The following is a 15809-nucleotide window of genomic DNA, read 5'->3' as shown; positions in this document are numbered from 1 at the left end:
ATTCATTATATTTTGTTAACCATTAATCATAACACTTTAGTATTAATTACATTTTGGAATATACTCATTATTTCACATTGGTAAATGAAATTAATTATACCTTGAAAACTGATATTACTGTTTGGTAAATATTCCTTATTCTTTGATAAATGATATTCATTCATGACATTCATTATATTTTTTATTGTAACCAGTATATTTTGGAAAATGATACTGATACCACTAAATCAAGGCTCAATACAATAATATCTGATAAAATTATGGTATTAAAAATAAACCTACTGCATCTTTTGAATAACTAAAGACTTGAGCGAATTCTTCATGTATTGTGATTCCTATAACACCTGTAGAATGACCAGTCAGTATGGCTGTAGGTTTACTAGTAACATAAGGATTCCATACTCGTATATAATGATCAATGCTACCTGTTACTAAGATATTCAAATTCCTATTGTGGTCGAAACATTCAACACCCTGTCAATTAAAAAAAATGTTTTAAAGTGTTTAGTTCCAAGAAAAAATTTTTCTTTCACAAGTTGTGAATCACAACTCTGTCTCAAATGTGTATAATAGAAAACAGCTTATGAACTCCTTGTAAATAAAATTAAAGAAATAAATTAAATGAAATGTCTTACTCTTTTGCAATGACGGAAATTTTACCCGGACAGCTGCCGTGCTAAGGCATACTATTACATGTATTTCAACTTCTAATTGCCATGGCATCTTTAAAATGACATATTTCCATGCCATGCCCTCCTGTCCTGCACCACTGACATGGGAAAATCATTTTAAGAAAAATACTACATTATTTTTATTCAAAAATCACCTGTTATCCATATCACATAAACTCAGGGCCGTAACCAGCTCAGAGCAACGAGGGAGGTGGGAAGTGTTCTCGGGGGTGATGTAAAATTGACAGACAATGTATATTTCTTTTTTTTTTAATGGTCAACAATTTTGTCACAGGGGTTGGGGTGGGGCGAAACTTTTTGCAGGGGTGGGGGGGGAGGGCTGTAGATACAGGCCTGCCTAAACTTGAGGTAAACTTTTAATATCTTACGAGAATTTCAAATAGGTAAAGGGGTTAAGACTGAGAGAAAATCATTTGAATTCTGGCAGTAAGTACAGTTAAAATATATTTAATACATACCTTTTCTATTCTAAAGACATAGTTTTTCTTCAAACCACAAACATCAGCTATAACTACAGCTGATCTAGAACAACCACTAGATGATATGATAGCATCACTATCTGGTATATAACGTACTTGACGTATTAACTCTGGGTGTATCTTCTGTAAAACTTTATGTGTCACCCACTTAGAATGTTGTGGTAAATCCTGCAATTGAAATACATTTAATTGTTATAAAGTTTTCTTTGATAACGCATTATTGTTTTAAAAAAAAAGATTAAAATTTTTTTATTTTTTTTTAAAATTAGCTAGACTTCTACATACACTATCATTTGAAAATGGTAATCAGTATTATTTTTGAAATCATATGTTTCTTATATAGTACATCAAAATCGTAAAATCTTTTCAATATTGAAAGTTTGAAAAAAGAGAAAATCCACAAAGATTGAGGTTTCCAGTTTCCATACTGGAGACTAAAGGGGGGACAACTCTTTTATATTTCTGGAAAATGCTAATCCCCACACTGATCTTTCTAATCATATCTACTACATAATACTTCAAAATCTGATGATCTTTTCAAGTTTCGCAGTTTTAAAAACAGTAACCCGAAAATTCCTAAAGGAAGACAACTTTTTAAACTTGATTTGCTTGACCAAAATTCATTCTGTGACATAGATTTTGCATTGCAGCAATGAAAGAAAACAAATAATAATCATGCCATTTTACCTTTACAAATATTTTCTGTGCACCACCTTCACTGAGAAAGGGTGTCTCAAATAACTGGGTTAAAGGTCGTTTAAAATGTAAAAGAGAAATATCACCGGAATCTAATCCAAATATCAACAAAGATTCAGCACCAGGATTCTGAAATAAAAATGGCAATCCATAGTTAGGTATTAGGTATATCCATGACAACATCCATCTGGAAACACAGAAATACTACACCTCAATTAAATGGCCACAACATTACATCAATTAGTTTGAAAACTGCTTTTTGGCATGAACTGGTTCTTTCAAAGGATTGTTTCATTTACAAAATGTTTTCTGATGGTGCATTTCATTTGCAAAATGTTTTCTTAGTGTGGGGTTATATGAATGTGTCAATTTCCGCTATGATAATGATAATCTTATGAGAAATCCAACATACCTTTACATCATACCAATAATCTAAACAATATGGTACATCTGTCATTGCTGAAATAGAAACCCATAGATAATTTTATAACTTTTTATTCATATTATTCAATCAATTGATTGACAGGATAGGATTTCTTTGTTGATCATATTTTATTTATTGTTACCTTACTAACTAAATACTTTCAGTCTTGGGGGGGTTGGATGGCCAAATTGTTAGCACTCGCGTGCTGTATCATAAGGTATGTCATTAAGTCAACTGGCATGGTTTTCGATTCCCCGTCCAACCTCGTATGTTTTCTCCGGGTCCTCCGGTTCCCTCTCACTGCTAAAGACCCCTATGCGCAAGCGAATTATTGAAATAAAATTGAACCATGTGTTAGTCCCGATATGACCTAGTTTGAGTTGAGTGGACGTTAAACCCCATTTCTCTCTCTCTCTCTCTCTCTCTCTCTCTCACTTTCAGTCTTTAATTTCAAAAGAATATATTTTTAATTGAAAATAAGATTGGAGTATGGATGAACTTCACAATAACATAACATTAAAAGAAATGAACACAACAAATTTTAAACATTCAAATCTTCTTACCAAATAAATGAAATTCTTCAAAGAAAGATGTTGCTGAGACATCATAGAAACGTATATCTCTACTAGTAGAACATATTGCTAGTTTATGACAATTCTGCATGTAAACAGCATCAGTAACCCACATTTTAAAACGTCTTTTCTGACTCTCATCATCATCCTCAGATACATTATAAGATCTCTCAAACTGCATGTTAGGATTCCATACTGACATTATACCTTCCTATTTAAAACAGAATAATATGTTTTACAATTATTTTAATGCATCATAAATAATCATCAAATCTTCTCATGATCGTATATCTAAATTAGCACAAATCATAAATCATATGCACATAGTATATTCTCAATATTATCTTTTGATAAGGATTAGAACTCTTTATTCTTTTGTTTAAATCAATGGCTATTCTAACCAAAAATTACTTTTGAATTCTGAAAATTAAAGGGTGATAACTCTGTAAGAATCTAAGTTTTAATTTCAGTCTATAAATTTGTATTACCCTGCTTATAGTAACGAACTTGGTAGGATTATCTATAGCTATCATCTTTGTTGTTTGTTCTTGCTGTAAGGTAAATAATAAAATATATGATATCATAGAACAGTAAGTGACAAAACTGTCACATCTCAATCACTTTCAAATCAAATAGATATTAACAGTTACCTGGATATATAAACATCTTGTCATAATCCTCCCATAATAATCCTTTATTCTTATTGACACTAACTAATCCATCACACATATTAATATGTATTTATCTTGTTAAATACTTTTAATAAATTCTCAAATGGGACGAAAAACCAAGATCCAGTGTACATATTGGCATGCATGTAAAGATCCTTTGACAGTTGGAATTTGATATAAGAGAAGGGTGCAGTGCCGCTGTCTGGGGAAAATTTCTCCCATAGCACACTACATGGCCTAAGTCTGTCTTCATTAGCTAAGTCAGAGCAGAACAGTAGGACGTTAAACCCCATTTCATTTTAATAAAGTCATTAAACTTTTCAATGCTGCTGATCACCATTTCAGTGATTTTGAATCCCTTGCAAACTAAAATATTGATTGTGATAGTCGAATCTCTAAAAGACACATCTGTCAAAAAATGTTTTAATTCCATTCAGTTTTAACGATGTGATAAACTTAAAATAATGGGTAAATCTTTTGATACTTGATTGAATCCAAGTATGAAACCATGCACAAGATGGTATATGCATATTTTACACACTTACCCTATTCTGTACAATATGTCTTATCTTGGGTTCTTGTAAAAATGGTATTTCTTTCTTACTGCGTAGATAATCATTTTCTCTGTATAATAATAGCATATAGGTACAAAACTCATTCCAATCTACATAACCATCACATGATGTATCTAACTGAAAACATTTATATATATAAAATAACAACCATTATATTCGTCAGTTCATTTATCATTGACCTCTAAAGGAAATAATTCATATCGTTAGAAAAAGATTTCTTAGTAAAATTTAGAGTTTAAATGAACAAACTTAATGTTTAATAAACTTTTTCTTTTTTAACTTTTTCAACTCAGATTATTCAAATTGTCAGTATTAAATTCTATAACTCACTATGATCTCAGGGCTAGATTTGAAAAAAGTAAAAAATAATTCTCGAAATTTTTTATCTTTTAAGTAAACATAATACATGTGAATTCAAGATTTCTCCTGTGCCAACACCAGACAAGGAGAACAGAGGTGGCAAAATCTCAAAAGATGTTCCCTTGCAGTCTTTTGATTTGATCATTAGATTTTGTCTGGGATAACTCGATCAAAGATGCATTATGTAAGAACTAAATCAGCCTATTGTAGGTCTTTGTTCTGGCTTCAAATGTTATACAAATTATTATTCAGACATTTATTCACAGGACAAAATAATCAACTCTCTAGATCATCAGACTGCTGAGATTTTGAATGGATTAGACCATCCACGCCACATAATCGGTTAACATTAAAATGGATGTCACTCAATAAAAGGACTAACAAATGAGACTTCAAACACTCATAGTTTCACTCAGATCAAATAGTTTTATTTTTCCTTATCTATCTATCATAGAAAGAACGGACAGCTTTTAACTAAATCTTACAAAATGAATCTTAAATAAATAATTAATTAATTACCTTGGTGAAAAGTTTTCCTAAATAATCATCATATTCATTTGTTCCCAGAACCTTAGCAATAGTTTCCTGAAATTCTGTTACATTCATACACCCTGGAATTCTTTTCACAAGTTTTGGGGGAAAATATCCCGATTCTGCTGGTACCCAAATATCCTCAGGGTCATGGACGTCAAATTCTTCCATGAGTTGCTCCAAATGCTTAAGCTTGATCTCTTCTTCAAGACGTACATGTTTCTCTCTTTGAAAACTGTGACATAAAAGAAAGAAACTTTAAAGTTTTATACCACATAGAACATGTACAGAGAGACCATTCAGAAACAAGCTTCCACTCATCTCAACATCCAAGTGTCATTTCGTGTTCTTTTATCAAACACGGGGGGTTGGATGGCCAAATGGTTAGCATGTGCGCGCTGTATCATAAAGCCTGTCATTGAGTCAACTGGTGTGGTTTCAAATCCCCAGTTTTCTCCGGGTCCTCTGGTTTCCTCCCACTGCTAAAGACCCATACGCGCAAGCCAATTATTGAAATAAAATTAAACCATATGTTAGTCTCGAAATGACCTAGTTTGTGTCGAGTGGACGTTAAACCCCATTTCTCTCTCTCTCTTTATCAAACACTTTGTTCTATTTATAAACATACAAAAACATAAATAAATTTCATTTATGAAGAGTATGTATTTTCATTGGATAATTCCTACTATGTTAATTTCAGAAAATGAAATTGATTTGTATTCTAGACTGATTTGACTAATCACTTACTCCTCAAACACGTTTTGGGTTAAAATTACAAAAATGACAAGGGATTCTACTTCCAAATTTTGACTGTTGGTTAATTTTGATAACAAACCCAAACTTAAAATACATATATAGTACGATATTGTGAATTCATGCATCTCAAAATATATCTATTTGTTAGTGTCATGTACATTAGCCCTATTAAATGAAAAAAACAAATCTTGGCATAATGATTCTTTATTAATGAAATATTCAGTTTAGCCCTTTGAAGTGCTCATATTATCAAAATTTGTTGATTGTTTTAAAGAAAAAAGAAGAGCTGAAGTGACTGTAGAAAGATCATTTTGACATAGCCTACACATCGTACCATGAGTTGTACTTATAACATCAAACAAGATATCAATAAATAGGCATCCACTAACTCACCAACCAATAATTATGAACCAATAAAATGACATAGTTATGAAAATATGATTGAGAGGGTCAGTCTGATAAAACACGTTCAAGCTTGGTAACCTAATCATTTTTTAATTGTTATAAGTGTATAGAAAGCTTTTAGCTAGTGCGGTAAGTTATACAAAGCACAATTATTGACATATTACACATCTCATCATCTCAACATGATTTCATGCGTTTTACATGGGTGTGGTTAGAAACAAAATACAAACTGTTAACTTTGTAAACTTCTCAAAGCAATAAAATCATGTACCATGCTGATTTGCATTTTTTTTTGGACAATATTAAGTTTATTCACAGCTTAATCCACGCTAAAAAGTACTCAAATTAATTTTTCTTTAATATTTAAGATTAAGAAAAGAAAACCAAAATATGAAAGATAAATAATCCACAGGATTTGATTCAATCAGAGTATAAAGAGGCCCATCATCAGATTTTACCAAACACCTATAAGTGGCTCTGGCTTATTTACATCATGCTCAATGTTGACAAATTTTCATTTCATCATATCTTTATAAATACTGAAAGTTTTTTCACAGCACAGTAGTTTACTAGTGATTCAAATGATGATCATTATCTTTAAATCAAAACTATTATATTGAAGAACACTTGTCAACAAATACTTTAAATATGTTTAGACTCATTAAGATTAAATAATGTCAACAATGAATTTTTTAATCCTCATATTTGTAAGAATCTTTCCAATCTAAGTTTTCTCAGGTTTAATGTTTATAATACAATCTGATGCTTGCTGACATTAAAATATCTCATTGTTTCCATGTGGTACATAATACTCTCAAATTATGTCTTGATAATAACTTTTTAAAAAGAACAGTAATATATATTCAGAATTATTTATACCTATTTATAACAAATAAAATTTATACTCATTTATATGGAATATCTAAGAAAATTGATACCTGTGTCTATATCAAATAAGAAAACTTATACTAATAGCGTTTAATAGTAAGAGTGTTGTAATTATTTCACCTTCAAAATATAAACTTTTACCTATTAATCAACAACTGAAATAAATGAGAAATAATAGCATTACTAACTTACAAATCAATACTTACAAATCATTCATAAATTGAACTGCTTTTATACTTGAAGCAAAGTGAGACATTTTTTCCTCCTATAAAAGTTAACCGTGTGTCATTTTATTCCTTTTAACGAGCTGCTAATTGAAATAAACTGACTCTATTCGTTATTAATTCTATTAATACATGCACACAGATATAATTCTTATTGATAAAATCAGCCACATTTTAGCATAAAGATTGTTAATATCCATTGAATATTAATAAACTAGTTGATTCAATTGGATTTCTAAAGCCAATATACCATACACACTTTTCTTCACTGTATAAATAGAGACCAATGTTTTCATTAGGTACAAGAACCAGTTACCTACAGCCCCCTCCCCTCTACTTGGTACGCTATATAATCCCAAATCTATTAAAGTACGAGACTATTGACAAGTTTTAATGTCACTCAAAGATTATCAAATATCTGGTTTCATGAACCAGTGAGAGTTAACTTGAGTATTTTATTAATCCACTTGATATTAAAGGCTAGAGACCACAGACAATACAAAAACATTTACTTTAAAATGAAGCCAATTTAATATGAAAAGCAATTACAAGATAAGAGTTTGTTTCTACCTCCAGGAGTGACTATATTTAATCATGTCATCTATAATTTAACTAATATTGCATGTTGAGTTAATTACATGAATTCTAACATATGTCAAAATATATAAATAATTGATAATCTTTCATTAACTTTTTGTTGCAAACTTTTGGACATCTGATCAAAAATAAATTGCTTTTAAAATATCTAGTCAACTCTAGATTGGTTATTTTTATTACACTTATTGCATTGCATTCAATGGTAATTTTATCTTATCAACCTTGAAGCATACAGACTATACCAGTGAAGCAAGATGAACTGAAAATATTAAGTTCATGTACATATTTTCTAGTCAAAAACTTTTATTGTTCTATTGTCATAGATATAGAAAATATTCAAATAGCCTTCAGTATCATTCATAATTATTAATTATTCTCACATTCCAGACATATTACTGAAATAAGTAAACAAAGCTAATATCAATACTATCTACGAATCATTCTTAGTATACCCATTGGGCAGTAATACTTCAGGGTATTCCGGTATATCATTCATACATTGGAACTAAATAAAACTTTAACCTGGTTTAAGGGTTAGCATTAGTGAAATACATAGATATGCCAATACAATTTGTGACGGATCATGAGGTCACTGGGCCCTGCGTGTCACTGCGGCAGGGGGTTATAGAGGTTCTCCCAGAAAATTTGACATTTGGAAATGCTATTTTTAGTGTATCCTGGAGGAACCCTACCTAACATATATGTACAATGAGACAGCAGATAGTAGGGTTTTTTTTAACAAATTGAAACCTATTTAAAAAGTGGATTGCTCTTATTTGAAACAGTGGTTCAGAAATAAAAGCCATATAAGACTGACTTTTGTCTGTAACATAGTTAGCAGTGGTAAGTCATAAGAATACTCTACTCATGCATCTAGATGATTATCCAACATTCCGAAGCATATCTAAAAAAAACGTTTAAAACATCAGTCTATCAGTTCTTGATTTCAATACATAAAAAAAAACCCACCAGAAGTAAAGTTAATGTTGAAATATATACTCTGTAAGTCTTTAATCCATGTATTATTTTTACTGAATAAAGCTTTTTAAAGGCATTTGTGTTTGGATTATTCATGGATCCTTTAAAATTTCAAAATTCATCAAACTCTATCAATTCCTCTGTCAACATACAATTTTTAAAAAAAACGTTACCTTGTACTAATAATCTGACATCTATGTTCCGTTACAATTCCTTCGGTGTTTATAATTTGCACACTAAATTTCATTTTCGACTTTCATAAACTCAAACAAACCAGGGTTTCAGTTCTAATGTCTCTTAAAACTGGATTCCGTTTGTAAAATGGAAAGGAACATACAACCAAGGTAAGCAAATAGACAAACTACAGGTAAATTGTTATTCACAGGTATATACAAGGTGAGTAGGTAATATGTAAATAACAATACCAATATCTATTGTAATAAACTATTGCTATATATATAATCAACACTAATTAACTAAATGTCCCTCATAATGACATCTTTGTACATAGAAAAAATACTACAATAATGGTATTATTATTTTCTGTAAAAAAACAACCCATAAAGTAATATTACAGGTGAGAATATAGTAATCTATAGGTATTTTTCACAATTGATAAGTTAATCTTACTTAACAGAAAAAGAATATATTTAGAGTGACAAGACCCAGAAAAACAACTATCTATTATACGTTTCTACTGGGAGTAAAAATTAAGGAAATAGAGGCTCTAATTAGACCTTTTAATCCCCTTTTATGGTAAAACTGATCCAAGAAAATCTTGATCATCAGCGTGATGACAGCTCGTTTTCCTGCTATTCTATTTCTAGCCCATGAATACAGCAACTTTAAAGTAGTCTAATATAGTCTAATTAAGATGGCTAACTCGAATTCCAATCAGCTAATCAATTGTTTGCAGTCCACGGAGACAGGAACGTCGGGAGAAAATTTTGAAAATTTAACTGCCACAAACGCTTTTTCCTGCTATTCCAGCCCGTGAATAAAGGCAACTTCAATGTGGTCTTATATAGCCTACCTTATGTGGCTGACCTGAATCCCAAACAACCAATCAATCATCGGGGGAGTATGGTGGCCACGCTCTCCCAGAGAAACTTTTGAAAACTTAACCACCACAAATGCATTTTTATGCTATTCTAGCCTGTGAGTTAAGCAATTCAAAAGTTGTCCAATCGTTTTGTAACCAAAATCCCACTCAATGCTGACCTGAATTCCATCCATCCAGTCAGACTGTTGCAGCTGCATTCACAATAATAATCAATGCCCGAAGACAAAATGTTTTGATCCATAGTCAATTAAGTACAAATCCGTGGTATTCAATTAAAATAAAAGTAAAATTTGTGTTTATTAGATTTCGGACAATTTAATTTGCCAACTAGATGAAATAACGTTTTTATTTCACTTCACCTGTCTGCCCAAAAAGTCAGATTGCCCCCCCCCCCCCGGCAGGATGGGAGATAAGATAAAGAGCTGGCAGTTCTCACTATAATAGTTAAAAACTAGATTATGTAAAGGCAATTTGCTGAAAATTTCAGTCAAATTGATCCACTATGAACCAAGAATTAAGCGCTTGAAATTTCGGCCTAGCCTCGATTATCATTACTAAAGTCTGTACGATGAAAAACATAGGATGAAAAACATAGTCTCGATCACCCATTTTTATGATTAAATTATGAATGGAAGTCGAGCAGCAAATGGGATCATAATCCAGTAAATATCGCAGGCTAGCGATGCCATCGAGAGTTGATTATGGTCTGGATAAGTTAATTAATGTCTAATCAATAATTTAGATAACATTTCAGGCCTAAAGAAAGACCTGCAATTGGCAGATTTAGCTCTTGCATAATGTATGTTTAATGAACAATGAATTAACCTCATAACAACCATCGTGCATAGACTTATCTGTCTTTAAAATACTGGATGTGATACCAGTAGATAAAGCACATTGATTTTCTTTTATTTTTTTATACCAGTAAATGAGAATATCCACAGACCTACCTAAGCTCTGTACTGACTCTTGAAATAACACCTATTTTACGCTTTACTTCTTTCTTGTTATCAATATCCTTGCTAATTTCCTTATTATCCTTGATATTATCCTTGCTATTATCATTATCAGAGTCAAAACTAGATGATAATTCATCACAAGAAATAACACTAGATTCGGACATTGCTTTATATATATATACTTCACAATGTGAAGTTAACATTTAATAAACTACCTTAAATTTAACTAACTTTTACTTCTGTCGATTGAAAAAAAAATTTTATACCAAATTAATTCAGAAAAATTCTAATTTTATCAAAAAGTTCAAAGTTATTATTTGATTCTAGATTACTCCCCAATAGACATGTAAATAAAACAGTTCAGATAATACAATACAAGGTATTTATTTCTCTGATTAAAAATTCTTAAATCGCATTTAAATTGATATCAAGTCACTGTTTATTGATATATCTGAGTTTTATTCCCATTTTTAGTTATTGTAAATGAATAGGTGGTTTAACATTCCATGGTAGAGCATAATCACTATTGTAACCATGTGATTTGTATCTGAGATAAGAATTTTCTATAAATGTTTATAGCTGTTTTATTATTTTAAACCATTTGATTTATTGTTTTTTTGATACAGGATTAACAATATGTTATCAGAGACAGTAGAACGGAACTATAAATTTCAATCCATATAATGTTTATAACATACTAAATGGTCGATCTTAATTTTAATATTTTCAAGATACAATATTTTCAAGAGCTAAAACCTGCTTATTGTGGGTCTTTATTTATATAAACTATTATTCAGAAATTTATTCACATGAAAAGTCCATAATCAACTCTCTAGATTACTGGAAGGCTGAGATTTAAAAGGATTGAATCATTTATTAATTTAATTTAATAATGAATAATCTAGACTTAATCTCAATTGTCAAGTACAGTTGCTACGATAATAAAAACTCTTTGCTACATCTTCAATAATATTCATGTTTCATTATCAATTTTTGAACAATTATTGCAAGAACGGCCAGCTCTTTAACTCGATGTTACATAATGCCTCTCAACAAAATATTCCACAGTGATAAAAGACTTGATAATCAATAATCGACAATTAATTGACGTTTTTATTTTTGGATTCATTAATATTTTAGTGTTCTAAGTCGTTCAAAAAGGTGATAAAACAAGGTACATATGTGTAAACATTGCTGTGCACGTAAATGATCCCTTAACAGTTGGAAATGACAGAAGAGTAGGCAGAAACACTGCTGTCACATGTAACAATTAACATAACAGTATGTTAGTCTCAAAATCAAAGAGGTATTTTGTTGGGGAGACAATAAAACCCCATTCTATTATTCTAAATGAAGACAAGATATAAATAAAATACATACAGTATTTTTGGGCATATCATACATTGTTCAGGTTAGTTGTTGAGTTTTATACCATGATTAATAATACAATTTTTATTTTATGGCTTTTTTGATAAATAAATTAATCATAGCTTAGAAACCAGCTCAAACACTTTCTGCATTGGTACCGGAAATTGCTCAATTAATATCTTAGCAACTAAAATTACGAATGGAATGATTAACTATTTACTCTCAGACTCCAGGACAAAATGGTTTTGTCAGATATTTCTCTTTGTCAAAATATAAATGTGGATATATTAGCTGAATGACTGATATTGCAAAAGGAGCAATTAATGTATTAATTGCAATAGGTCTTTCTGTTCTTTTACATGAATATAGTACTGAGTCGCTATAACAAGTAGCTATCACTCAAGTCAGTGGTACTGTCAACCATAACGCCCCCCTAAACAACACACTAATTAATCAGATGGTAAGTTTATCAAGTTGTTGATAATATAACAATGATGTCATTATCTGTAATTTGGACACCATTTACCAGATAATGACAATAAGTCAGTCATTTTAGTTTTACCTGAAAATATGCCAGGCACTGCTAAGTTATGGTTTGTGTCAGACATGTATTAAAAACAGCAACAAAAATCAAGATAAAAGATAAATCTGTGTTGGTAACATGTCCGAATTGGCGAAGCTTTTAGGTTTTTTTTTTAGAAGAGCCAACCCATTGAAAACAATTAGTACCAGTTTATGGAACCAGGCCCCGAGTTCACAAAGCATTCTAAGACTTAAATTAAGGATTAACTCAACTTTCAATCATTGTTTATGAGAAATATTTTTGATCCAGAAACACAAAATGTTGCACATAGTTTCTTATTGATGTATTTGATACAATAAAACAACAAAAGTTTTATAAAGGGCTATAGGTGAACAATTTTGAGTAAATTCTTAACTTAACTTGAGTAAATTCTTAAATCAACTTGAGTAAATTCTTAAATCAACTTGAGTAAATTCTTAACTTCAGTCTGAGAATGCTTTGTGAACTCGGGGCCAGTTCCTGGTTCAAATATGTGACCCATCACATCGAAAAGGGTAGTAAGTCGCATATAGGCCTGTATTGTTCTAGCCCTTGTAATGAAAATGTAAAGATAACAGTTTAGTTTAGTTCCACCTGTGAATAGAAATCATTAATTTGGTAGTGAAATTGTTTGTATTAAATGTTGGTTGCTAAGGAAATTTTATCTTTCAATAACTCATTTTTAATCATGATTTTCTCAAAATCTGGTTTTGAAATTCTCTCCAATTGACTTGGGATAAATTTGAGGCAATATCTCTGCCATTGAACATGATATGGAGTCGGAAATGGTGCCAAAATGAAGTTTGGAACCCCAGGAATGTGATTATGTGCATAACTCAAAATGGCCAAATTGCTACTTACCCATCAATGTGATGGGTCACATATCATACGAGGGGCTCACTTTAACTTAACTGAAATCTATAACCTGTAAATTGATTATAGATATCACCTGTGATTTATAGCAATATAAAAAGGATTATATGAAGTCACATATGTTAATGAATTAAACACAGAAGACATGTAAAAAAACAGGTTTCAATTCATCAGTTTGACAATAAAATCAATGTACATAATACAGTAGCTTTATTCTTTTTATAAGCTTACTACTCACTGACTCCTACGGTCTATTATTGTGTGGCATATAGCAGCCAGTGTAAAGGTTTATTTAGCAGATAGTTTGATCGTGATGGTATGATAAGACTGAATAAAGTCCCCGTGCTCCCTCTAATGAATATCAAGAGTATATGCATGTCCGTTGAAAGAGTGGGGGTCAGCATAGTGTGCCGAAATGGGGTCTTGAGGTGACAGTGTAAGAAGGCTAAAGATCTATCAATGAGCAGAACAAGTCATCCTTTTATTTTTTGTTTTTGTTTTGTAAGATCAATATAGCGAAACAAAACACAACAAACAATCAAAAAAAAACACGCCAATTTCTTGTTTCCAGAGGGGGGGGGGGGATATTGGTGTTTGAATATAAACAGTGATTTCGAGTAAAAAATGTTTAATTTTATTTTTCATGCATATCACACTATGTAGAGGACGTATGACTCTATTCTTTGGGACATTAAAATAGACGAAAATGGGTCTAAAAGGACATATTAATGTAATATGAATCTAAATAAAGTGATTTATATTTAATTTCTAAAAAAGTTTTTGTAATTTCTAATCCATTATTTTGGGTGAAGTATGTGAACAGTCCAAAATGAATGATGGTTGTTTATGCCCGAGTAGTAAATTCTACACTTTTGTTATTATTATTTTGTCGTTTTTGAATTGGCCATTATACTTATAATTACTTGTAAGATTGTTCATTACAAAACCATAGAACACATGACCTGTGTACTAATTATAAAATGTTCATGGTGTCTTAAATATTGCATATTAGGGTCTCATACTTTCAGGGAAACATAGCAACATAGTAGTGATTGAATTGGGCTTGTATTGAATTTTAATTCATGTTTTTAATTTCGCATAATGGAAAGTATTGAGTTAGAGGTTTAGCTCCTTTAACAAAAGCCTTTATTTGACTGTAAATCAGTATGAAGTATTAACAACATAACACATCTCTAAGTGGTTTATATCCAACTTTAGATAGATTAATTTAAACCTCAAGTGTATTTCACTTATTTAATATCCCCATATGTTATAAAAGATTATACCTTGTAGGTTATATTATCTAACCTTTTCAAAGTTAAAGAGGAATTATTTATCAATCTCAACAAAAAATTAAATATAATCAGTTTTGAATAATATCATAAAACTAATAACTGACCGTAATTTCAAAGGTCCACTGGCCGACTTAAAGGAGCTAAATCGCTAATATTTGGGACCTAGAAATTGACACATTTGGGTCGCAAGTCGCAACGCATATAATAATGCAATATGAATGTATATAAACTGATTTACATTCAATTGTTTCCGTTTTTACTCTAATTTCAACTGGTTATATTAGGTGAAATATGCCAGAAGTCTCAATCGAATGGCAATCTCTAGCATCTGGTTATTCCAGTCTACATAGAATTTATTGCGCATGCTCTCCAGATAAGAATATGGCGTCACCGATTGACATGACTTGTGGAATATGTCTAGCCTCGTTCTTCGAGTCCCTTGTTACAAATGGGACTGAAACGCATTATGGTACACGATTCATGTACCAATGGTAAAATGTCTATTTTGTCTAAAATATTGGATATCAGAAGCCCATCTTTTCCCGGTAAGATCACAGCATCAATGTTGATTTAAACTGGCAAATAATTAGTGTTTTCAATGTCAAAGACTTTAGATGATATCGGGTTAGAGACTTTGTTATTTTAATAATTAAAGTAGCCAAGTCTCTAACTCAATATTAAAAGGCATTTAGTAACTGAAGCTTGATATTAGCTTGATTAATTTGAAAGAATACTCTTCGAAACATCATCCAAATAAATAATTAGTTGTTTTTCCATAAGTATGTGTGTTATAGTTTATTGACTTAATTATTATAAGACATTTTTGTGAGAGTTTGTCAAA

The 15809-nt window shown here is 30.9% G+C and overlaps 1 protein-coding gene across 1 annotated transcript in view; it reads right to left on the bottom strand.

Annotated features, from left to right (window-relative positions):
* Positions 1-258: 258 nt before the first annotated feature.
* The window catches only part of LOC126809565 (WD repeat-containing protein on Y chromosome), a 29157-nt gene continuing 13606 nt past the window's right edge, over positions 259-15809 (bottom strand). Inside the window, exons 4-11 of the mRNA XM_050534193.2 lie at positions 4989-5235; positions 4080-4226; positions 3352-3414; positions 2855-3074; positions 2280-2326; positions 1859-1996; positions 1151-1339; positions 259-474 (exon numbers count right to left, since the gene is read on the bottom strand). Of these exons, the coding sequence (XP_050390150.1) occupies positions 259-474; positions 1151-1339; positions 1859-1996; positions 2280-2326; positions 2855-3074; positions 3352-3414; positions 4080-4226; positions 4989-5235 (1267 nt within the window). The remainder of the gene's footprint in view (positions 475-1150; positions 1340-1858; positions 1997-2279; positions 2327-2854; positions 3075-3351; positions 3415-4079; positions 4227-4988; positions 5236-15809) is intronic.

The sequence above is a fragment of the Patella vulgata genome, chromosome 2 (genome assembly GCF_932274485.2).
Source record: "Patella vulgata chromosome 2, xgPatVulg1.2, whole genome shotgun sequence".
NCBI classification, from domain to species: Eukaryota; Metazoa; Mollusca; class Gastropoda; family Patellidae; genus Patella; species Patella vulgata.
This window is presented reverse-complemented; position numbering and strand designations above follow the sequence as displayed.